At 50.2% G+C, this 26,103-nt stretch overlaps 1 protein-coding gene across 2 annotated transcripts in view; it reads right to left on the reverse strand.

The window, feature by feature from the left end:
* Nucleotides 1-26,103, reverse strand: part of RIN3 (Ras and Rab interactor 3) — a 122,626-nt gene that overhangs the window by 44,122 nt on the left and 52,401 nt on the right. For both annotated transcript variants that reach the window (XM_059056875.2, XM_067027870.1), the window contains exon 3: nucleotides 24,480-24,597. In XM_059056875.2, coding sequence (XP_058912858.1) covers nucleotides 24,480-24,597 — 118 coding nt within the window. The remainder of the gene's footprint in view (nucleotides 1-24,479; nucleotides 24,598-26,103) is intronic.

Raw genomic sequence — 26,103 nt, forward strand, 5'->3', positions numbered from 1 at the left:
GACAGCTGGGCTGACCGGGCCTCCTGGTGTCAGAATCAAGAGTGAACCAAATCTCCAGAGATACAAAGTACATCCGTGGTTGCTGAGGGCTGGAGGGGAAAGGGGACAGGGGACAGGGGATGGAGTTTCTTTCTTTTTATTGTGCTAAACTACGAAAAACATAAAGTTTAGCATTTAAACCATTTTTAAGTGTACAGTTTAGTGGCATTAAGTACATTCACACTGTGCAACACGGGGCTTCTTTTCTGAGGTGTTGAAAATGTTCTCAGATTGACCTTGGTGAAGGCTAGACAACTGAATATACCAAAAGCCACTGAATCGTACACTCTAAATGGGTGAATTGTATGATACTGAACACATGGAATAAATACATCTCAATAAAGCCATTATTTAAAAAAAGACAATGCATACATACAGAGTGGACTGAATTTCACTTCCTGAATTACGTTTTTCTGGGATTTTTATAATGAGCATATATGAGCATTTATAATGAGCATACACGTAAATTCTCTAAATTTTTCTTGCATTTCCTAAATCTCTCTGTAGATTTTTCTCAGAAGCCTATGGGTTTCCAGAGTCCTCTCCCTCATGCTGCTTCAGTGCCCCTCACAGCACTGCGGGCTCAGCTGACAAGCTCCCCGCGTCAGCTGCTGCCGGCTGGGCCCTCCCAGCAGAGATGCTGGCTCTCTCTGCTCACCTTTGAATCCTTGAGCAGAGACTCCTCCACTGTGTACAGCTTCCAGCCTCCTCAGCAGAAACCGTGCTGGGAATAAACCAGACCCTGTCTAAACCATCCTGCTTTCAAAGAGTGAGGTGAGAAAAAGCACCAGCCAGACCCAGCTGCTATGTCCCATGGTGACAACAGGTGACAGCACTGGGACTCTGCCCCCGCCTAGAGAAAAGGAAACTTTTCACCTCACGACTCAGCATCAAGGCTGAATCGGGACACGGTGGAGACTCCGGGTCTACACACGCCGGCCTGGCTTCTAGCATTGACAATCTCAACATCAGTTATCCACGAAGAACCGAAAGCCATTAGAAGACTTTTTGTTTTAAGAAATTCCATTTTATCACTCAATAATACAAATGAACTGCCAAGGCAGGAACTGTGTATGTATCTTTTGTTCTCCATGGTACCCCCAGCACCAGGCATGGCGCTTTTAGCAAATTGCTCCATCTCTGCGATTACATTACTGAATGTCGTAAATGGAGTCACGCAGTACATATTCTTTGGGATGGGCTTTTCCTACTCTGCATAATTTCCTTGAGGGTCATCCAAGTTATTGAGTGAATCAATATCCCGTTCCTTTTTAAGTGCTGGGTAGTAACCTATGGTCTGGATGTACCATAGTTTCCTTGGTCATTCACCCACCGAAGGACACCTGGGAATTTCTGGGTTTTAGTCATTATGCACAAAGCTGCCGTGGAACATTTATGTACATGCTTCTGCATGAAAATATGTTTTCCTTTTCCTGGGATATATGCCCAAGAGTGCAACTGCCGGGTCACATGGTAAGTCTACGCTTCATTTTCAAAGGAAGGGCCAAACTGCTCTCCCGAGTGGCTGTACCACTTTACGTCCCACCAGCGATGAAGGAAGGAGTGATTCAATTTCTCCCCATCCTCGCCAGCTGGGTGTTGTCACTATTTTTTATCTTGGCCATTCCACTAGGTGGCGTGATACCTCATTGTGGTTTTAATTTTTATTTCTCTAATTTTCATTTCAAAAAGATATTGAATGCCCTTTTGTGTGTACATCCTCTTTGCTCAAGTGTCTATTCATGTCTTTTCCTATTTTCTAATTGGACAGTTTCTTTTAATGTTGAACTTTAAGAAAGTTTTATTAAGATATCATTCACACATCATACAATTCACCAATTTAAAGTGCATGATGGTCTTAGTATATTCACAGAGTTGTGCAACCATCATCACAATCAAGTTTAGAACATTTTCATTAGCCCCCAAAACAAACCCTGTACCCATTAGCAGTCACTTTCCATCCCTCCCTCCTCCTAGCTTCTGGAAGCCACTAATCTACTTTCTGTCTCTAAGGATTTGCCTGTTCTGGACTTTTCATATATGTGGAATCATACAGTATGTGGCCCTGTGGGTCTGGCTTCTTTCATTTATCATCATGCTAAATGTTCGTCCATGTTCATTCATGTCCGTGCTGCAGCAGAGGTCAGCACTTCATTCCTCTTTACGGCTGAATAATATTCTGTGAGACGGATACACCACGTTTTGTTTATCCATTCATCACTGATGGACATTTGGGTTGTTTCCACTCTTTGGCTACTACAAATAATACTTCATTGAACATTTGTGTACAAATTTTTATGTGGACATATGTCTTCATTTCTCTTGGGTATATTCCTAGAAGTGGAATTGCTGGGTCCTACAGTAACCCTACATGTTTAAGAAACTGCGGGACTGTTTTTCAAAGCAACTGCACCATTTTACATTCCCACTAGCAATGGAAGAGGTTCCACTTTCTCCACACCTTTGCCAGTACTTTGTCTCTCTTATTGATTCGAGTCATCCTAGTGGGTGTGAAGTGGTATCTCCTTGTGGTTTTGATTTCCATTTCCCTAAGGATTAGTGATGTCAAGTATATTGTCATGTGCTTATTGGCTATTCGTATATATACTTTGGAAAAATGTCTATTCAGATCCTTTGCTCATTTTTATTTGGGTTGCTTGCTTTTAATTTTGAGAGTTCTTTATGTTACAGTTACAAAGCCTTTGTCAGATGTGTGATTTGCAAATATGTTCTCCTAGCTATAGCTTGTCTTTTCATCCGTGAACAGGGTCTTTCAAACTTTATGTTAAGAATGAAGAAAAATGGGACTTTCCTGGTGGCACAGTGGTTAAGACTCTGCTCTCCCAATGCAGGGGGCCCAGGTTCGATCCCTGGTCTGGGGACTAGATCCCACATGCATGCTGCAACTAAGAGTTCACATGCTGCAACTAAGAAGCCAGTGAGCCACAACTAAGGAGCCCGCCTGCCACAACTAAGCAGCCTGCCTACCGCAACTGAGACCCAACGCAACCAAATAAATAAATAAAAATTTAAAAAAAAAAAGAATGAAAAAAATGAATACTGTCCAAGTTTGCAAAATAGTAAGCACTCGACGGGTGCCGCATAAATCATTCAGTAGGGCCATTTCCAACCTGCTTTAATGAACAGTCAAGTCTTCTTTGCATTTGGCAGTATCTGTTGTTATAATTAATGTATGAGGGGTCTTTAACCAGTTATCATCCTTATCTAGACCAAAGTCCCCTGTGCAATCTTACTGACACTAATTAAGTCCCTCTGCAGACGTTTTCTTCATAGTTGGTCCAAAGGTAATTTTAGCCAAGCCTGGCTTAATTCCCACACATTCCTAGTGACTGAGGTGAGTGAAATTGACAAGTGAGACATTCTACGTCATGTTCATTTTAAGCAGAGAATGGCTATAGCATGTGCCTTCTTTAGGGTCTGATTTGTCTTTACTAACAAGTGAAGGATGAGCATCTGTTCACCTAAGCCTGACCCTGGGCTTTGATGAGGAAAAGAGGGTCACAGGAAAACGCAGAATGAAGGTACGCCTTGCCAACGGTTATTAAAATTGTGAAGTGAACAGATTAATCAAGAAACGCAAACCGTCTTCCTTGTTGGCAGATGCCCTCGTTAACCTAAGAGATCTCTGTTCAAACACAGTTCGGTTGACAACAGGAATTATAAATCAATCTCCAGGTATGACCCTCATTTGAAGGGCTGGCTCAGAGTTACTCTTTAGCTAGGACATTATGGATTCAACCATTGACAAATATTTATGTGCTCATACTCTGTAGAAATAAGGGGAAATGGATTTAGAAATGGAGAGGAAGCCTCACGGCGGGCAGGGTGACAGGAAACTGGCCAATGGTTTGGGCCCCAGGACCTAGCTGAGACTTCTTCCCGAGGGGCAGAGATTCCAAACAACCCGCTCATTCTCTTTTATGATTGAAAATTTGGTTGGGGGAGGGTGGGAGAGATGTTCATTGATTTTTATCTAAGAAAAAACCCTGTACTTAGCAAGGCCTCAGTATGTGCGTTTATGGAATGGGCACATTCCCGGATGGATGAGAACTGCCCGGGAAGGACACTGTCCCCAGAGGGACACGGGAAGGGCCGGTGTTGGCAGAAAAGGTCGGGTCTCAGGCCTCTCTGAAAAGGCCGTCACACCTGGCCGAGGGAACTGGGTCCAGGGGGTGGCCTCACTCCAGACCCTTAGGTGACACTGTTGAGCCAACCTTCTCTAAAACGGATCACCCAGAATGGGTTGGAAGACAGATCCTAATGGATTCTGATCTCACTTCCTAAAAGGGGCCCTAGGTCACCAAGCTGGGTCCCTGACAGCAAAGGCCAGGAGTGCAGAGTCTGAGGATAAAAAGCCAATGTGACCAGGGGCTGGGGAGTGGTTCACAGCTGGAGCAGGAGCGGGGGGTCACCTGCGGGCCTGACAGGTGAGGCCAGGCCCATTCTTGCAGGTGTCCCTCCTATGCCCCCTCCGCTCCTTCCCTACTTGGAAGGTCACAGTTGCCTTCTGGCTCGTGGGACCCACCGCTGCCCAGAAACACCATGGTTGCCACGGGAGCCACCACCTGGACAGTTTGTGGCTGAGGGGGAAAAAGGACTGTTTGCTGCTATCATCAGGCCCAATTTTCTGTGATACATGAAAACTACTAGCCCTGTTCCCAGGGGTGGAAGTGGGTGGGGAGAGTGGCAATTTCTCTGGAGTCCAGGGGACCCCGTGGTTCCAGGCCCAGCTCTGGTACCACTTACATCAAGATGCTGCTGCAGTGCAGCTGGGTCAGCTGTGAAATGGGAGAATGGCTCTACCCCCTCCAGAAGGAAGGGTGCTGCTGGACTAGGGCTTCCGGAAGCTCTGGCTCCAGCAGAAGGAGAGCTGCCAGGAGAAGTGAGAACAAACAGGCCAGTGCCAGGCAGCAGATCTCCTGTGCTCTCGGAGCTGACTTGCTGCCCAGCCATACAACGACTGGAGCTCGGAGTGGGGCAAACTCCTGTTCCCGTTCCAGGCAAAGCCCAAACCCGGACGGTACCAACCGGGCATGGGCCCCTGGTTCCATCCCCCACAAGCCTGGAGACCAAAGCCTTCAAGTCTCTGAGACTTGACTTCTCTAACGGCCAAGTGAGGATACAAGTAACTGAGGCCCTTCCGGGCCCTGCCGCTGGCTGTGCAGAGGCTGAGTGGTACCCCACAGGCAGGCCCTGAGTGAGGAATAGCAGCCCCTCCACCAAAGATGACACAGAGGTCTGGAAGGTCTGGGGTGGGGAGTGGAGGGCAGGGGCAGTTAGAGCTCAGGGACCTGGGAGAGGATGCTGATCTGCAAATGTGCTGAAAGCAGTTCCCTTTCTCTGTCCCTGGCTGTTACTGATGGTCCAGGGTGGGCATCTTGGCCCCTGGTTCACTGGCTGGCCCTGGACTCCCTTCCCTGTCTACTTACCAGCCTGTCCTCTGTAAATCCCGCACACCCCCATCAGCCCTGAAGCCTCTCAGTGTACATTATCCCTCCTTAGGCCTCAGTCTCCCCTATCAGCCATGGGCCCCTGGGGGCAGGACTTGCTGCAGGGCCTTCTGTTCAGAGTTGGGGCACAGCAAGCCTTTGCCCTATGTACCTTTGACTAGAGGCCAATGGGAAAGGAACAGGGGAGGACCTAGCAGCCACGGCCAGGGGTCTAAGCAGGGGGCCACTTCCACATGCTCCCAGTGCTCCATTACAGGGTTTGGCAAGGGAGCAAAGAGGTGGCTGCAGCCCTGCACAAAACTGCACAACTTGACGAGCAGAACGCCAGCCGGATTTAATCCTACCCGGCAGTTTTGAGCAGTGCACAAGCTGGGCAACTGTCCATGGTAGCCCTGGGTATGAGACATGGCAACCTATGCTGGTTGTTCTCGGCATAAGGAGCAATCTCCTCTTGATTTCATCTTAAGAATTTTAGGATGTAAAAGGCAGCAATGTCTTTTTACTGAGTTCTCTACCACACCCCAAATTTGCCCAGACGAGACCCAAGCACACTCAACTATGCCTCCCAGTGGATGGGGAACTACTGAAAGTCAGAATGAAAGGGCCCTTAGAGACAGCTCTGGTTCAGACTCCCTCACTGCGCACATGGGGAAACCGAAGTCCAGAGAAGGTGCAGCATCACCCAGTGAAAGAGGATTAGCCTGGGTGTTTTCTACAGTTTGATTCTGTTGCTCTCTGGAATCTAGATTCTGAGCCTGGACTACTGTTGTTCTGCCCCCTTCTTCTAACTTCGCAGTGTGGGCTTTGTTCAGATTTGAGCCTCTTGATTAGTAATAGAGGGTTATCATTTTCAAAGTTTTAACAACAACAACAACAATAATATCATCTACCATTTACCAGTGCCTACTGTGTTCTAGCCTCTGTATTTCTAATCATCATGACAACTCCATTATCCTCATAAGCAAGGAAACTGAGGCTCAGAGACTTTAAGTAACTGGCCCGAGGGCACCATGGCCAGGTGCCACCAGCCTGGGAGCTTGGAGCGCTAGGCACCTTTTGTTCAGCAGGGGTGGCGTGGGGCAGAGGGGGGGCATCCCAGTGCTTCATACCCGAATGCACTCAGTGTGACTGCCTCACCTGTCAGCTAACAGAGACGCCCTGCCATGGGTCACACACCTCCTCAGTCACCAGGCAGGCCCCGTGATACCCTCAGAGAGGGCTTCCTGGGCAGAACTGTGCCCCCTTCCCTCTGGCCCCAGCACCGGACACACACTCCAACTTAGAGCATGACTGCACCACATCATGATGTGTTCACAGGCCTGACTCTGGCCCAGAATGAAGATCCCGGAAAGCAAGGACCAGCCCTTTCTTCTTTCCCAGATCCGGGGCCTCGCCTGGATCACCCCATATGTTTCACCGGTCTTGCCATTATTGAAAGCATTATCTCTGAATCCACACTGGCAGCCACATCTGCAGCCACTGCCACTACACTGTCCAAGCTGTAATAGAAGATTCCTTTTCTTGGAGGGTGCGCTTCCGTATGTAGCAACCGTGTAGATGAGGATTTGGGTCTGGGAAAAGGAATGCAGAATGCATGGTCACGATGCAGATGGGACCTTGCCTGGGAACTATTTATAGGTTCAGATGCCGAAACAGAAGGGGAGACATTGGACAGATGTGCCAATTGCCAAATGGCAGGGAAGACGAAATAAAGAGTAAGCAACAGGGAGGTGTTTGGGGAGGAGGAACGGGGAGGGGTGGGGGAGAGATGCGGAGCAGAGGCCCGCCCTCCCAGGGCTTGAATTACCCACAGGGAACGAGCTGCAAGGCTGGGAAAGCAATCCGCCAGCTCCTCTACTCAGATTGTAGGGGCGGGGAGGCATCTTTGATTGTACCCATCATGAAAAAACATGGCTCTCTCTGGGAGCAGAAAGGACAGGCGGAAAGGGAGGTGGCCCAGGGCACCACCCTGGTGGCAAGAACAGCCCTGAGGGCCACGGGAGGACCCATGGAGAAACTACCCCACCCAGAAAACAACGCAGCTTCAACTTTAGGAGCTTATCAAGTTCATCCCACCTCAGAGTGTCGGAACTGTTATCTGTGGTCTAGAAGAAAGTGACCGCCACTTATGAGAGCTGTGAGACCCAGAGAGGTTAAGTGGCTCACCAAAGGCCACAGAGCTGGGAAGTGGTACCAGGATGGGACCTGCAGCGAGCCTGACTCTGCAGCCCGTGACCTCACCCAGCACACCGGGCCGCTGGCTCTCTAGACCCCGTTGTCCAGTAGAAATATGATTTGAGTCACGTGTGCAATTTAAAATTTGCTCATGGTCGTGTTAGTAATAGTAAACAGAAACAAGTAAACAGTAAAATCCATCTTAATAATATATTCTATTTAACGCAACGTATTCAAAATAGTATCATTTCAACAAACCATAAATATAAAAAAATAACTGAGACACATCACGTTCTTGTTTTCACACGAAGTGCTCAAAATCTGGTGTGTATTCTACACTTACAGCTCATCTCAATTCAGACTCACCACGTCAGTCGTCTCATGTGGCTCATGGTCGACCAGGAGCAAATCTACCCCCCAGGGCACATCTGGCAGCGCGTGGACACATCTTAGGTTGTTGGGGGGAATGGGGAGGGGACATCTAGCGGGCAGAGGCCCGGGAGGCTGCTAAGCATACTATAGCTCACAGGACAGCCCCTCACAGCAAAGAACGATCCAGCTTCAAATGTCGAGTGCTGAGTTTCAGAAACCCAGCACCGGAGGGAGAACCAGCCTGTGCTCCCAGGACAAGCGGCAGGAGCCCAGGGGCCTGTGGGTGCCCCTGGAGCTGCCTGCACGTGGTGGGCGCCCCACATCAGTGCTGGAATGGAAGCGAGTGCAAGACCAGAGTGTCCGCTAGGACTCAGAATCCACGAGCTCAGCCTCACAGGAATCACATCCCAGTCCTCTTCCCCAGCAGCACAGAGCCACTGAGTGTGGAATCAAGACCAAGGGACCAGTCTCAAGTCAACTGACATTTCACTTGCTTTGAGATGCTACTGAAACACCTGCCGGTAAAGACCCAGCCAGCTGGGCTCAGGACGCAGCTTTCTTCGCTCTGGCCCTGGTGTAAGCTCCCTGGGGCAGGCTTGGCCCTTGCCAGGGGGAGGTCTGTGGTTCCAGGGAACAAATTCCATGAGGGGCGTGATGCTAGGGCGCTTGAATTCAGCTGGAGGTCAAACTGCTTCCTTCAAATCAGCCCATCAGTAGGAAAGCTGACGTTCTGACCCTTTATTTCCTCACTGGCTCTGAACCAGGAGTGTCAGAAAGGCGTGTTATTTATAGAACTGCCTCCATTCCCCCAAATACCCGGCAGGCATAGGGGAGGGAGCTCTCCTGAATCACCATAAATGCCCCTGGACAGGGAAAGGGACACCACGGTTGCCGCCACAAGAAGCATCTCTGTGGGCACAGGGGCGTTCCCGTGACCTACTGGGGGTCAGGGTTCAAAGTCCTCTGGCAATTGGATTCAGAGTCCTAGGTTTCTCTAGCCTGTCATCTAATTCAAGTTCCCCTTTAACTACCACATGGCACTTTTACTGCCCAGTAAGAAGAGTGGACGTATCTCTAAGCACAGAGGTGGAAACGGGCCTCTTGAACCCACAGGACATGACCACCACAGGGGGACAACGCAGGCTTAGCATCTCACCCCCTGGAGACTCTCAGATCTCTCCCCCAGGCCCTGCCCTCCCTCCAGAGGCCTGGACCCGGGGGTTTATTCAATTTGCATTCATCAAATATTTACTGAGCACCTACTATGTGCCAGGCACTGCTCCAGGCACAGGGTTGATGGTGGTGGGTTTCCTTCTCCCTGGCGCGGTGGCTCCCGTGTTCCTTGCTGTCACCCCCTCCAACCACCCTTCCCTTGGATCTGGGGTGACACTGCCACAGGTCCCCGACACACAGGCTCCTCTTCCTTCCTCAATCAGTTCTGCAAACTGGGCTGTCAGTCTTCCTCCTGGATATCTCTGGCCGGGGCCCCTCCTCTCCACGCCCCACATGCTGCCCCTAAATGGCTGCCGAGTCCCCTCTGGTGTTCGCCCCCCGGGGGGTCTCCCCTGCATTTCAGCCTCCATGCTGCCCCCAGGGGCACGGGACTTCTGTTTAAAAGGAGCATCAGATCTCCTCCCCACCGCCCCCAGCCCGGCCCCATTCTCTGTGGCCATTTAGATAAAGGCTGGGCGGCAAGACCTGGGTGCACACCACCCTGTGATCAGCTCTGGCCACTGGTCCCATCTCTGCCTGTCCCTCCCTCCGCATGCCTTACATCCCAGCTGACACCACATCCCTTGGAAGGACCCCAACGTCCTGAGACTCCAAGTCCTTGCACAGCCCGTCCCACCACTTCACGTGTTCTTCCTCCCTCATTCAAACGGGACAGTTCTATTCATCCTTCAAGACACAGCTCGCATGTCCTCACTCCCCAGAGGTGTCCCCCTGGGGTCTCACTCACACTCCAGCGTTGGGGGAGTGTCCTTCCTCTGAGGGCAGTAAAATCCTAACATTTTCTTAATATCATCACCTCTGTATCCCTAGGGTCTAGTGTTCTTAAATTGAGTAAAAGAATAAGTGAGGGGCTTCCCTGGTGGTGCGGTGGTTGAGGGTCCGCCTGCCGATGCAGGGGACACGGGTTCGTGCCCCGGTCCGGGAAGATCCCACGTGCCGCGGAGTGGCTGGGCCCGTGAGCCATGGCCGCTGAGCCTGCGCGTCTGGAGCCTGTGCTCCGCAACGGGAGAGGCCACAACAGTGAGAGGCCCGCGTACAGCAAAAAAAAAAAAAAAAAAAAAAAGAATAAGTGAAATATCTCACGCAATTCTCTAATTATGTAGTGTGTGCGATCTTTGCACCCCAAAGTAGATAGAAGTTTCCCTGAGAGCAGAGCCATGTTTTCATCTTAAGAGCAAGTAGTATGACACAGTGCCAGGAACGTGCTGGGGAGCCAGGCTGCTGGGGTTTAAATCCTGGCCCCGTCACTTACTAGTGTATGACCATGAGCAAGCCACTTAGCCTCTCTTTTCCTCAGTTTCCTCATCTGTAAAATAGGATAGTACTTGTTCTGGTATCTACTGCTGTGCAATAAACTACTTGCAAAATTTAGCGGCATAAAGCAACCACCATCTTATTGTGGCTCATGATTGCCTGGGTCAGGAATTGGGCTCTACTGGAAGGTTCTTATGCTTCTCCTAGCACCAACTAGGTCACTTGCTCATACTCAGCGGGGGGCTGGGCTGGTCCAGAGGGTCCAAGAAGCCTTTACTCATGCCCGTGCCTTGGCAGGCATAGCTGGAAGGCTAGACTCAGCAGGCCTCCTTGGGCCTCTCTCCCTGTCCATATATCTCTGGGCCTCTCCAGTATGGTGGTCTCAGAGTCATCAGACGTCTTACATGGCAACTCAGGGCTCCCAGAGTCCAAGCAGAAGCTGCCAGTTCTCTAAAAAGCTGCACATGGAACTGGCATAGTGTCACTTTGGCCGTATTCTGTTGCCCAAAGCAGTCCCAGCCTGACTCAGGTTCAAGGAGAGGAGCCATAGCCTCCCACCTCTTGATGGGCGGAGTGTCAAAAAAAGCACAGCTATTTTTCATCTGCCCCATGATAGTGTTTGTATCCTAGAGCTGATAAACAGATTAAATGAGTTAATTCATATAAAGGGTTCAGGGAACGGTCGCTCGCAGCATCCTACTTCCTTAGACTCTCACTGTACCCAGCAAAGTTCTCAATAAATATTCCATGTCATAACTCAGTAGAGGAAGAGGCACAGGGAGAACATTCTAGGTCGGGCTGCATAGAGGGAGCTTCCTGTACCAACCCCTGAGCCACATTCTGCAAACCAGGGGTCCACCTGGAATCCTAAGACGGTGTTGTGAAAACGGAGTTCTGAGGGAGCCCGGGAGAGAGCGGAACCAACACAAATTCAGCCTACAGTCCAGGGATGCCAGGACCCACGAGCCCCTCTCCACGGGTCTCCCCAAACCCATATGTCACAGATGAGGAAACCGAGCCCAAAAAGGCTCTGGAGCTTGCCCAGGTTCAACCAGCTAGTAAGTGACAAAGCAGCCTTTACATCCACGGCTGCCTGTGTGTCGGCTCTTTCAAAACTACAGCCACTGCCACTGCCACAAAAAAAACTGTGGACTCCACCATGTCTTCTCAATGACTGACAGGGCTTTGGTCCTTGGAACCCAGAAGCCAGTACGAAGGAGCCCCTCAAGCTTCCACTAGAGAGGAACTCATGATCTCAAATGTTATCCCAGATCGGTTTATAGTCTTACATTACTCCCGATTCCTCTGGGAATCTATGCCACACCTGCTGTACCACTCCCTGGTTCCAACTTATTTCCTGTTTCTGCAAAGATACAGCCCCACCCCTTTTAATTTTAATTTAATTTTATTTTATTTATTTTTTTGCGGTACGCGGGCCTCTCACTGCCGTGGCCTCTCCCGTTGCGGAGCACAGGCTCCGGACGCGCAGGCTCAGGGGCCATGGCTCACGGGCCCAGCTGCTCCGCGGCATGCGGGATCCTCCCGGACCGGGGCACAAACCCGTGTCCCCTGAATCGGCAGGCGGATTCTCAACCACTACGTCACCATGGAAGCCCTCCACCCCTTTTTAAAGAGACAGCTTTTTGTGTAAGAATTACAACAAACTACATAAAATACACATCATATCTATACACACACACACACACACATCATGCTTTAGTCTGCAAAATGCTCACACATGCGTTCCCTCCCAGTGGTTCCATGAGGTGGGCACTACGGTCCCCATTTTACAGACGAGGAAACGGAGCAGTGGCGTGCTGGTAATGTTTAACAACCGGCTCTCCAGGGAGAGAAAGCCCCAATCTTACGCACTTGTCAATTTCCATGATGTAAATAGCCCCAGCATGTTGATTTCAAGCGCAGAGTGGGAAGCGCGCTCTCACGGGCTGGAACGATCGGGCTCTGCTGCGCCACCAAAACCGCGGCTCAGAGACAAACCCACCTGCGGATGGTCATCAAGAGGGTGAACTGTTAAGAGGCCTGGAACTCAGGTGACCCCACTGATTCTTCTCCACGGCTGTCCTTATTGAAGCCCTCCGGCCTCTGTCTGCCCCTTTCTCTCCAGCTTTCTCTTCTGCGCAATAAACATAAAGCTCTTGGGTACAATCTCAGCTTAGGCCTCAGACTCTGAAGGCGATTCCAAGGTCCTTACATGTACCTGGTGACGTTCTGCTCGATCTCCCTACGGGCATCCCCCATCACTCCCTGACCTGGAGCACCACGGGTATGAGGGCCCCGAGAGTCGAGAAAAGAAACAACCTGGCCCAGATATGAAGCTACTCTGAGTGTGGAGTCGACGGCCTGGGTCCAATCCCTGTTCCATCCTTGGGCACAATTCCCTCAGCTGCAAAACAGGTGTCTAGCACCTGCTTCCTAGGGCCGTGGTGAAGACAAGAGGAACAGCTTCCATGAATGCCCACCTTGTGCCTGGTACACAGGGAGTCTGGTACAGGGCCTGGTACACAGGGAGTTTCCCCAATAACTGGGGGCCAAAGGCTATAAGATTTCAAGGGTAGGGCCCAGAACTGAGGAACTGAGTCTCACCTGGGGGCTGCCCAGGGCAACCTTGGACTGGGAACAATGACTACATTAAAGGAACATCCCCAAGACGTGAAGTTCCCTGAAAGTTTCCGCTGTGAGAACCAAGGCTGAGACAGCAATAAGCACAACAGAATGTATGCAACAGGCTCAGAACTGCCAATAAAAGCAGTGCAAACTATTCGCTGCTTCTTAACAGATCCAGGGAGACAGACACAAAAAAAACACTGAAGTCACCAGTCCATTTCTACAGAACTTTCCAGAAGGTCTCACCTCTGACTGCTTCCTTAAATAGTTTGGGCAGAAAGAAGAAGTTGGTGGGACAGGCATGATACTATGGCTTCCCAAGTGGCCAGCTGGGCTGCATGGGACACTGAACAACGTGTATTTTCGTCCACTATGGTGAGGCTTTCTATCCAAGTGCTTGGGATGTCCGGGGCCAGGCAAACCAAGAACAGCACCTTCTCTCTGTGTGGGGCTTCATCCTTCCAAGGCATTTTATATCCATCTCTTGCCTGGTGAGGTCAGGGGCCCCTTTCCACAGGAGGCCCAGAGACATTGAGTGACTTGCTAAAGGTCACACAGCAAGTTACTGGGGGAGTCCGATTAGAACCCTATTTATTGACACCTGCCATGGCTTTGCACACGTTCACACCGATGCCGTCACTGTTCCTGGTGGTGAAGCTGTCTGGGAGCTTCCAGAGCCAAGCAAATCTGGGAAGTGCTTCAGAAGTGCTCAGAGGTGACAGTTAGCTTTCCCTTTTGGGAAAAACCCCAAAGCTGAGTCCCCCAGGAACATCTCCCTAGGAGTCCTGAATACGGGGCGCCCTTCCCAGAGCAAGCCTCTGCACAGGGATGAGTGAGAGCTACAAAGCACTCGCGAAAGCACTTTGCCTCGTTTCTCCCACTCTTGCCTCAACCCACTCAGCTACCCAAGTGACCCTTTTTTAAAAAATTTTATTTTATTTATTTACTGTAGTACGCGGGTCTCTCACTGTTGTGGCCTCCCCCGCTGCGGAGCACAGGCTCCGGATGCACAGGCTCCGCGGCATGTGGCATCTTCCCGGACCGGGGCACGAACCCGTGTCCCCTGCATCGGCAGGCGGATTCTCAACCACTGCGCCACCAGGGAAGCCCCCAAGTGACCCTTTTAAGAGCAGAATTTGGTCTTATCTGAGCTTAGGGCTCAATAGAGCTAGCTATGTATACATGTGAATGAATGGATGCAGTAGTATTCAGCTCACTCTTGCATCTCTGCCAGGTTTTAGGTATGTTTGAATATGTTTTCTTGAGACTGGGTTCAAGACGGCAGAGTAGGAAGATGTGCGCTCACTCCTTCTTGCGAGAGCACCGGAATCACGACTGACTGCTGAACAACCATCGACAGGAAGACACTGGAGATCACCAAAAAAGGTACGCCACATCCAAAGACAAAGGAGAAGCTGCAGTGAGACGGGGGGGTGGTGCAATCACGATAAAATTAAATCCCATGACCGCTGGGTGGGTGACTCACAGACTGGAGAACACTTATACCACGGATGTCCACCCACTGGAGTGAAAGTTCTGAGCCCCACGTCAGGCTTCCCAACCTGGGGGTCCGGCAACGGGAGGAGGAATTCCCAGAGAATCAGACTTTGAAGGCTAGTGGGATTTGACTGCAGGACTTTGACAGGACTGGGGGAAACACAGACTCCACTCTTGGAGGGCACACACAAAGTCTTGTGAGCACCAGGACCCAGGGGAAAGGAGCAGTGACCCCAAAGGAGACTGAACCAGACCTACTTGCTAGTGTTGGAGAGTCTCCTGCAGAGGCAGGGGGTGGCTGTGGCTCATTGCGGGGACAAGGACACTGGCAGCAGCAGTTCTGGGAAGTACTCATTGGCATGAGCCCTCCCAGAGCACACCATTAGCCCCAACAAAGAGCCTGTAGGTTCCAGGGCTGAGTTCCCTCAGGCCAAACAACCAACAAGGCTCACCCATCAGTGGACAAGTTTTACTGAGCTCTGCCCACCAGAGCAACACCCAGCTCTACCCACCACCCAGTCCCTCCCATCAGGAAGCTTGCACAAGCCTCTTAGATAGCCTCATCCACCAGAGGGCAGACAGCAGAAGCAAGAAGAACTACAATCCTGCAGCCTGATGAACGAAAACCACATTCACAGAAGACAGACAAAATAAAAAGGCAGAGGACTATGTCCCAGATGAAGGAACAAGATAAAACCCCAGAAAAACAACTAAATGAAGTGGAGATAGGCAACCTTCCAGAAAAAGAATTCAGAAAAATGATAGTGAAGATGATCCAGGACGTTGGAAAAAGAATGGAGGCAAAGATCGAGAAGATGCAAGAAATGTTTAACAAAGACCTAGAAGAATGAAAGAACAAACAAACAGAGATGAACAATACAGTAACTGAAATGAAAACTACACTAGAAGGAATCAACAGCAGAAAAACTGAGGCAGAAGAACGGACAAGTGACCTGGAAGGCAGAATGGTGGAATCCACTGCCGCGGAACAGAATAAAGAAAAAAGAATGAAAAGAAATGAAGACAGCCTAAGAGACCTCTGGGACAACATTTAATGCACCAACATTCGCATTATAGGGGTCCCAGAAGGAGAAGAGAGAGAGAAAGGACCCGAGAAAATATTTGAAGAGATGATAGTCGAAAACTTCCCTGCCACCCAAGCCAGGAAGCACAGAGAGTCCCAGTCAGGATAAACCCAGGGAGGAACATTCCAAGACACATAGTAATCAAATTGACAAATATGTTTTCTTGTCTATTCCTCATAACAATTTCCTTGGAGGCATCTTTAACCCTGTTTGTGGCTGATGAAAGTGAGGCCCAGGAGTCAAACACCTTGCTTGAGTTCCCAGAGCTAGTTAAGCAGAAGAACTGAATGCAAATCCAGGTTTTCTGACCCCAAGACCTATGCCAAGGGGGATGGTGGGTAGTCAGAGAAGGGGAAGAGGCAATGAACTTTTTATGAGCACCTACTGTATGCAGTTCCAGTTAGTCATCACTACAATTATGAAGCCATCTCACGGTTGAGAAAACCAAGGCTTAGTGAGGTAGAGGATTGGGCAGTGTTGCCAGGACCTCACAGCTGATGAAAGCAAAGGGGTGGGTTTCAATTTGGGTCCATTGGGTTCAAAGCCCACTCTCTCAGTCTTTCCAGACCAGGCCGTCTCTCTGCACAAGTGTGAGGTGTGATTAACCAGCTGAGCAGTGGCCCTGCCCTCTGCTAGGCTATGGGGACCCCGGATATTGTATCAGACACAAGCTCTACCCTCAGCCAGCTAGGGAAATAAGACATGAAAATACGAAATGGACAACAAAGAATGATGAGAAGACCTGACAGGCCCAGAGGAGTGGGCTTCGAGCCCCTGAGAACAGCACAGAGGTGGGGTGACACGGTGAGTGCAGAGGAGGAGAAGAGAAAGGGTGCAGGTGGTGCCAGATGGGGATGCAGGCATTACTCCTCTTCTGGGAAGGGGGGGCCCTCCATGTGGAGATAACCTAGGAGAGGCTGCCCCAAACAGGCAAGATCAGGCAAGAGATGCATCATGAAACTTCACCGTCAACCTAAGTAGTCTCCCTGGGAAGTCCGCCAGCCTGGGTGGGTGGTGGGTGTGAGGGGGATGCTGGAGGCCAGATGAGCCTTAGCTAGAGCAGGTGCCCCCTGCTCTGCTATTTCAGGACAAACTAACTCCCACTCTTCGCTGGCTGCTGCCTGGTGCTCCTCCGCTGTAACATCAGTACAATAACTTTATTTCTACTGCGACGCACACCCTCGTGGCCGACAGCGCTACTCTACGGTGGCGTTGGTCTCTCACGTGTCAGTATAAATCTGTTCACTGGCCAGTGAATTTCCAGAGAGCAGCTATTCATGGAGGGTGGCAGAGGAGGCAGAAACAGCTGGAAAGGAAGGTGGGAGCTCCAGACACAAATATTAATAATCCACACGCAGAGCTTTCCTGTGACGGGAAGCCCAGGAGGTGCCTGACCCCTCTGTCGTCACCCTTAAAAGAGGGGTAGCTGTGCAGAGGCCCCCGGCTCTCTGAAACAGTTGAGTTGGACTGTTTTCCCTTAGACGCGTTTTCTGAAGCTGCAAAGCCCCTGAAGGTGGCAGTCACTGTACACACAGGCTGAGGCCACTCACTAGGGCCCGGTGCTGGGATGATACCTCCCCTCCCCCATCAACCCATTTCCTCTTCTCTTGCTCCAAGGCCATGTGTCCTAGGATCTGTCTCCCACCTCTGTCAAAACCTCCCCCTGGGTTCCATTGTCTCAGAGCAAGACAAACTCCTGGTGCCCTCAAAGTGCACACTTACATTCTAGCACTTACGACTGTCTGACTTGCATTTCTGGTTAAATGCGTGTGTGTCTGTCTCGCCACTGGGCCAATGTCAGGGGCCATGTCTTACAAAGCCTTCGTAAGTGTCATTCAGCACGCAGTTCATTGGATATAAAGTCTTTGAAATGTTTAATAACACAGAGAAAGCTCATAATAAAATGTTTTAGTGAAAAAGGAAGGCTAAACGATATACGCACCACTATGATTCAAACTCTATTTTCAAAAAAACAGAAACAAATTCACCAAAGTTTTACAATCAGGTTCTCGGAGTTAAACTAGCTGATGATGTAATTTTTTCCTGGGCCAGCCCCAATTTTGGAGGCTGAAAAGGAAATTACTGAAAACAGAAAGATACAAACTGCGGTTAGTTTTGTTTTTTTTTTAACCAAAACCTCCATGGGTAATAACCAATGTGAGATAAGCAGAATGAATTAACTTCTTAGAGGAGTCCTGCAGGAGCAAGGTGCTGAAGGAAGTGATGGTTTTGAGGTCTGAGCTGCCTGTTACTCAACCTCCACAGCTAATTATAACTGCTAGTATTTATTGAGTGCTTACTACACTCAGACACTGTGATAGCTTTTCCCCATAAACGTCTTCATTTTGTCCAGGAGACAACACTAGGATGTTAGAGTTCCTTCCACCCTGACATCAACCCCAGTGTCTGTTTTTTCCACACCACCAAGCAATTCTCCAACACCAGCTGGGCGTCCTACAATTTAACTCAATTCTGACCCTATGTACCTGGAGACAGTGTCAGATCCCACGGGTTAAGGGCTCAGTCCCACAAGACTCCCCCCCACCGGCTCCTCCCCCCCACTTCAGACACTAATCACAAGTCCAGGTTGTCACCTGTGCTTGTGACCAGTTGGCTACAGACTGGAGGTTCCAACTTGGGCTCAATTAATTTGCTAAAGTGAGTCGCAGAACTCAGGAAACCCATTTACTCACAAGATCAGTGGTTTATATAAAAGGTTACAACTCAGGAACAGCCAGATGGAAAGGATGCATAGGACAAGGTACGCAGGAAGGGGTGCAGAGCTTCCGTGCTCTCTGAGCGCATGTCTCCATGTGTTCACCAACAGGAAGCTCTCTGAATCCAGTCCTTTTGGGTTTTTTACAGAGGCTTCGTTACACAGACACGACCGATCAAATCATTGGCCATCAGTGATTGACTCAACCTCTAGCCCCTCTCCCCTTCCCAGAGGTTGGGGGTGGGACTGAAAGTTCCAACACTCCAATCGTAGGGTTGGTCTCCCTGGCAACCAGTCCCCATCCTTAGGCACTTTCCAAAAGTCACCACGTGGACGTGAACTCAGGTGTGGTTGAAAGGGCTTGTTTTGAATCTCAAGACACAGTTAGGGCTCTTGTCACTTAGGAAATTTCAAAGGTTTTAGGAGCCCTGTGCCAGGGAATGAAGACCATTCTACGTCACAAGAGCACGATGCTGAGTGCTTTTCCTCTGTGCCAGGCAACACTGTCCCACGTCCTTACCTGAGTTCACTCATCAACCCTCCAACAGCTGTGTTGCAGATGTTCCCATTTTGCAAATGAGGAAACCGAAGCACAGAGACGTTAAGTAACTTGCCTGATGTTGGAAGGTGACAGGGACAGAATAAAAACCTAGAACTGTCAGCCTTTCCAAAGCTCATGCTCTCTAAAGAGGTTTGCATTGACAAGAGCACGAGACTCACTCACGAGGCAATACTTGCTCCCTGATAAAAGATCAAGAGCTTGCCTTCTCCACACCAACCCTGACTTTAATAATAATCATCCCTTACCTTTTTATGGACTTAATACATTTTGGTCCAAATACAGGTTAAATCTCATTCTAGGATAATGGGTCAGTTGGTGAGAGGGTCAAACCCAAGAGCACAGAAAGCAAATCTCCCATGTGGACCTCAAAGGCAATTTGGGTGACACTCTGCCCTCCTATACATACAGATCTCTACTGCCCAGGAGGACTCATCTGGAATTCCTCCCCTCCTTGGTTTAAAAGGTCCCCCCAGTCCAGCGGTGATAATCATCAGCACCAATCAGCACAACATTCACCGCGTGTGCCCATGAGGTGGGCTCCGTTCCCAAATGCAAGTGTATCTATCCGATTCAACTACTTGGCCTAAAACCTCAGCCCTAAGAGCGGGAGATTTGTTCAGGGCAAGAAGAAATCCTAACTGAGTTCGACAGGCCAGCCTTTCTAAAGCCAGGGGTCAGTCCGGCATAGGGAACAGGCAGGGAGTGAAGTGGGGCTGTCCCCCGAAACTCAGCCTAGTGGCTCAGGCCAAGTACCAGGCAGTCACTTCCTATAGGGGCCAGACCACACCATGTGCCGCTGTCTCATAGCTCCTCTTCTACAGATGGGGCCAACTGGTTTTCTGTTCTTTGGCGGCCAGCAGAAAAATGCCATCCCATGAACGTGTCATTGCCACCATCTTCAAGGGTGCAGATTAATGACAAAGTAGCTAGTGTCCCCCAGCCAGGTGGCTGATTTCAGCCATAAAGGGGCAGGGCTGAGCCTGGAGGCGGGACTAGCCTCTATCTACCCCGTGTCCTGCTCCTTCATCTCCTATAACCCCTGAGCCAATGTCTTTTCTGCTGGTTCTCTGTCCCCACCCGCCAGACACACATCTGGCCTCTGAGGGTCCCTGATGAAGCTAAGTGGTGACCCAGACAGCGCAAAGCCTTCTTGTCACCCTGGTGCAGCACAGAAGGGAATCGGGGATGCAGTAGACGGTAACAGTTGTTCAAAATAGTCGCTACCCGTCCCTGCTAGTCACATGCTGGCGGGAGGAACATACCTTCCATCCCATTGAGTCTGACCTGGCCATCTGACCTGTTTGGCCAATGAAATGTGATGGGAAGTGACACCTGCCACCTGTGAGTAAACCCTTTCGGCTCCCATCCTGGAATTCTGCCATCTCTCTCCCTTCCCCCCTGCCTTCAGCTGGGTGCTGCTCTTTCAGCCCGGATTGCAGAGTGAAATGTTTTTGTAAAGAGCTTCAGCTGACAGGTGACGTGAGTGAGAAATACACTCACATTACTGTGTGTGTACGACCCACTGCAGTGCAGGGCTGTTTGTCACTGCAGCATAACTAGCCTGAGCTGACTGGTTCAGAGTTCTGCCAAGAAACGCTTCACAAGGAACTAGAGGATGACCCAAGCACACAGAAGCACAGAGGTGGTCCACGTGGGTCTTTCCCTTTCAGAGCAAACAGAGTGGGGTCAAAGATGAGGCTGACCACCCACTTTGGGGGATCCCCTCGTCTCCTTCCTTCATCTCAGCTCTGTGTGGGGAACCCCAGCAAAAGGTCCCGGTTCCAGGCTCTGGGCCTTTCCCTTGCCCACTTCCTCCTCAGGCCATCCCCCCACTGCGGCTACCATGGCCACGGGAGGACTCAGGAAGTTGGTGGCTCCTTCCTCCCATGCAGGACTAGAAGGCAGGCCCCACATGCTGGGCTGTGATTTACCCGGAGCCTTGGAACCCTGTGTGTAGGCTTATTCCACGCCTCCTTTTGCTTTAATTCTGCAGGAGGCTCAATAATAACAGCAATAACAACAACACAATTATAACCCTCTATGGTGCTCTGGGTATCACCCTAAGCACTTCAGACACACTAACTCCTCCTTCCAGCACCCTGTGAGGCAGGCACCATTATCACCCCCATCTTAGAGGCCTGGAGAGGTTAAGCAAGGTGCCCAAGGTCACGCAGGGGGTAAAAGGCAGAGCTCAGATCCGACACAGGCTGTGTGGCTTCCATGGTCCATGCTCAAACACCATGTTAAGGAGGCAGGTACTGAACAGAAAGGTAGGACAAAGGTTGAAGCAGCGAAGCAACATGGCAAAGAAGCACACGACCTGCTGCTTTCTTGCTGTTGTCTGGTTTCTCTGGGGGCAGATCTCAGGGGTCTGAGGTTTGGGGAGCAGTGGAGTAAAATAAAAAAAGTGAAACGAAACACATGCAAACTTATGGCATCTGTGTAGTCACAGTGAATGGACACGAATCGTGATTTGGAACAGTTATGTTTCACAAAGGATGTTCGGTTTGCTCTTTTCAGCTAAGCTGAGTATAAATTTTTAAAGGTTTAAAAATGAAAAATGGGGCTTCCCTGGTGGCGCAGTGGTTGAGAATCCGCCTGCCAATGCAGGGAACACGGGTTCGTGCCCCGGTCCCGGAAGATTCCACATACCGCGGAGCGGCTGGGCCCGTGAGCCATGGCCGCCGAGCCTGCGCGTCCGGAGCCTGTGCTCCGCAATGGGAGAGGCCACAGCAGTGAGAGGCATGTGTAGCACAAAATAAATAAATAAATAAATAAATAAATAAATAAAAATAAAAATGGAAAATGGGATTCTACCACATGGGAGGAAGACATGAAACCAGGGAAGGAAGCTTCCTCCATCCCGAACACCTTGGTTTATTCCTTGGGCTCCTAATCAGAAATGAGACACATAACCAGACATGACATCCTGGTTCCACGGGGTAGATAGAGCTTGTGCATGCTTCCTGACCAAGTTCCAAAAGCCTGGGGCAGCCAGGTTCTCATTGGGTTGGGCAGATCTAGAAGAGATGGCCCTGGAGGTGGGGCAGGGAGGTGGAGAAAGAAGCAGAGGGACAAAGGAGGAAGGCAGAATTTCCAGACGTTCCGTCTGTCCAGCCCAACTCCCTTTTCCTCCAAGAAGCCTCCTTGGTGAGCCTGCCCTTGAAGCAACGCTCCCTCCTTCCACTTCTAGAGCACATGCTGACGTGAAACAGGCTCAGCACAATGCTACTCCCCACTTTCAGCCACTTTCCTAATGTTAGTGTGGAAATGCAAGAGCAAAACTGGCTCCTGGACTTCTAAAGGACTGTAGATACCTGCTGTCTGGGCAGCCAAGTCCCCGAGAGCCTGGCTACTACTCTCAATAAGTAGCAGGACTGCACAAGACCGTAAGCAGAGAGGCTGTTGGCTGTCTCTTCTCCCAGGAGATCAAAAGCACACCCAGGGTCTGTGCAGCCCCAGGTGCCCCAAACAACCTCACCTCTTCTGCAGTCATCAGAGGGTGCTATGTATTTGGTCTGGGGAAACTGTAACACTCTCCTTCCTCTTTGAGATCCCTATATTGTCTTCCTGCTGGATGCTGTAGGGCAGGAGTTATTAAGGGTTGCTGTATAGATTAACAACCCCCCACACTCCTTACCCCTTACCCAGAGAGCAGACTCCAAGCAGTTCACCAAGATTCAGGCCCTCTGCGCCTCCCCGGAGAGGTGTCTGGACCACATTTCCCAGTCTCCCTTGCAGTTGGGTGTGGCCATGTGAGCAAGTTCTAGCCAAGGAATGTGAGCACAAGTGACACACCCACTTCCAGGCATTGAGGTAAGACCCGCCCACAAGCCTCCTCTTTCGCCTTCCAGTCTATGGTGTGGAGTCAACCCCAAGAAACTGGGGGCTGCGTGCTCCAGATGGGGTCCCTGAGTGAGCCTTCCCCACTGACCAGGAATCTCGCACATGAATGGGAAACTAGCCCCTTCTGGCTTTAACCCATTACAGTTTTTGTTGTTATTGCAACAGCTGGCTAATCTTCCCACTTATATGTTCTCCATAGCAAGACTCTCCACACTTGTTTACTGTCTCCTCTCTCAGGGGCAGGGACTGTGTTTTGTTCCCTGCTGTGTCCCCAATGGTAGAACAGCTCCTGAGACACAGAGTAGACACTTAATAATCAACTGTTGAATACACGAACGAGTGAACTGTTTCACCCATTCAGTGTATGGCAAGAACAGGAAACTGCCCCTGCTTTTGCTTTCTCCTCCACCTCTGGAGCTAGAAAAGCAGCATTTAATTGAACTAATATCCTCACCCTTCCGGAGCCAGCCCGTCTTCCCTCCTCTTTGACACCCTCCCGGAACCCTTCCCACCATGGTCTGCATCTTCTGTGCCCCTCGGCCAGAGGTCCCTGTGCAGTTACATCTGTCACACTGCACAGCAAGTGTTGAGGTCTGTGTCTCTCCCACCCACCTTGCCCCCCACACTCCAACTACACTGGGAGAGCCTTGAAGCCAGAGCTCTGTCTTTTTCATCTTTGCATCTTCCCAGTGTCGGGCACAAGTGTCTCATGAGAAACAAGCACCCTAAAATATTTAATAAATATTTTTAAAATATTTATTATATTTATATAACATTTAATTATGCAAATATGATTAAAGTATATATTTCTATCATCTACTTATAATATTTATAAAATACTTAAATATTTTACCTTCTTTAAATGTTGTCACTCTGCTGCTAACCAAGAGTAAAAAGCTTCTGACATCCCTGGATCAATTTGTAAGAGGATCTAAGCCGGTGCTTGGAATAGTCTACAGATTCCTTCAACAAGCTTTTTGGATCTTAATACCTTGCTTGGCCCACGAGAGGAGGGGGAAGCCCAAAACAAACCCTTTCAATTGCGTACAAACCCACCCTTGTTTGGGGGTCCCCAAACATTTTTCCACGGAGGCTCAAGCCTGCTCCTGGCAGCCCTGGGCACACACAGGATTTTTGTCTTTCAAAGTGCTTGCCCATTTGACCCTCACAAAGGCCCTGTGATACAGGCAGGAAGTGACTATTATATCCATTTGACAGATGAGAAAACCGAGGCTCAGAGAGGTTCAGGGACTTGTCCAAGATCATGGTTTGAGTGTGTGCTGAACTGTCACTAGGACCCAGGGGCCCAGACATGTCCTCTCTTTTTCCTCCCTTTCTCTACCATGACCTAACAAGAGGAAACTTCATAGAGGCCTTGAGGAAGCAAAGCCATCAAGCTGTGACATGGGTGAGTGGAAACTCGCATTGACTTTGAGTGATAAACCGAGTTCAAAACAAACCGGGCCAAATAACTTCAGCGGATGAAAGCTTTCCCCCTTCTTCTAATTTTAGACCCTCTGGCCTGGGAGGAGTGTCTGTGGTTACAGGGTGTAGCATCTGCCGCTGCTGTGTGGCTCCAGGCAGAACGGGGACATGGTACTCACTTGATTTTTCTTCTTTAATGGCGTATTCCAGCACCACGGATGAGCTCTCGTTTGGGGAAGGGAAGTGGACACAGAGCACCGGCTGCTTCAAGCTGCTGTCCCGGCGGACCAGGAACGTCTGCAATGGAGGAAGGGGGAACTCCATGAGTCAAAGATTTGGGGGGGAGGTTATTTAGAAGGACAAGAGTGAGATGGAAGTCATCTGGAATGTTCCAGCAACAAAAAGGCAAGGTGGGGGAGTCCAGCATCTCGAGGTAGAACTAGGCGTTCTGCCCCAAGAGCCATGTGTCACGTGGCCCATTGCCCTGGGTCCTTGAGTCTCAGCTTCTCATTTGTCCATCGAGGTGGGGGGGGTCAACTAAATCAGTGCAGATTCCTGAGTCCCACCCCTTGAGATGCTGGTTAGTTGGGGGAGGGGAGCAGGTCTGGAATCAGCTGAATCTGGTACAGGCAGTGATCCAGGGTCATGCTTGGAAAAGCTCAAATGGATGAGTTGAATTTCAACTCACACCCCAGCACGTATGCCCTGGGGAAGGCTGCTGGAAACAATCATAGATATTAGTCAATTCACACTATTTTTCCCCCATGGAAACAAAAATAACTAATAACTAATATACACAGCTTTCTCTGTGACAGGAACTGTTATGAATACCTTGCATATATTCACTTGCTTGATCCTCTCAATAACCCTGTGATGGGAGTTTTGCTGTCATCCCCACTTCACAGATGAAGGAACTGAGGCGCTCTCTGACCCTAACAGGACCTGGCTCTTCGGGCTGGTGTGAGGATCAACTGAGGAATTACCCATATGAACTTGGCCCCTAGGACATACCCTGGAGGCTTTGCCTGGCCAAGGCCTCACCGCTGAAAGGGGCAGAGCTGGATGCTGTTGTCCATGCTCCAGACCCCACGCTATGCAGCCCCTCTCTGTTCTATACATCCTGCCCAGGGAGGGACTTGCCCTTTCTTCTCCTGTGGGTTTACTCTAGTCGAAAATGATACTTCTGGGACTCCCCTGGTGGTGCAGAATCCGCCTGCCGATGCAGGGGACACAGGTTCAAGCCCTGGTCCAGGAAGATCCCACATGCCTCAGAGCAACTAAGCCCGTGCGCCACAACTACTGAGCCCTCGTGCCACGACTACTGAAGCCCGCGCACCTAGAGCCTGTGCTCCGCAACGAGAGAAGCCACTGCAAGGAGAAGCCCGCGCACCGCAACAAAGGGTAGCCCCCGCTCGCCGCAACTAGAGAAAGCCCACGTGCAACAACGAAGACCCAACACAGCCAAAGATAAATAAATTAAAAACAAAAACAAAACGATGCTTCTGAGCCCCAGGGACCTATCTGCGCTCCAGTAACCCAGCACTACCCGAAGTCTAAACCACAGCCAGCGTGTTTATAGACGCCTCACTTTTACTTCTCCTGCTCTGAACGGTGGTTCTGCTCCGTTAAGGGGACTGTGACTCTGAAGTTTTCCACTGTTACACCCACAGCAGCCCCGGGGCAGTGCCCTCCCCAAGGCCACCAGGGGGAGGGGACCCCAGATTCCTTTCACAGACTCTGTGGTTTTAAAATGTTCTCTTTAGTCTCCACTGGCCCCACCCAGCCTCGTCCCTTCTTCCAGGA

This window comes from Kogia breviceps, chromosome 3 (assembly GCF_026419965.1).
Source record: "Kogia breviceps isolate mKogBre1 chromosome 3, mKogBre1 haplotype 1, whole genome shotgun sequence".
NCBI lineage: Eukaryota > Metazoa > Chordata > Mammalia > Artiodactyla > Physeteridae > Kogia > Kogia breviceps.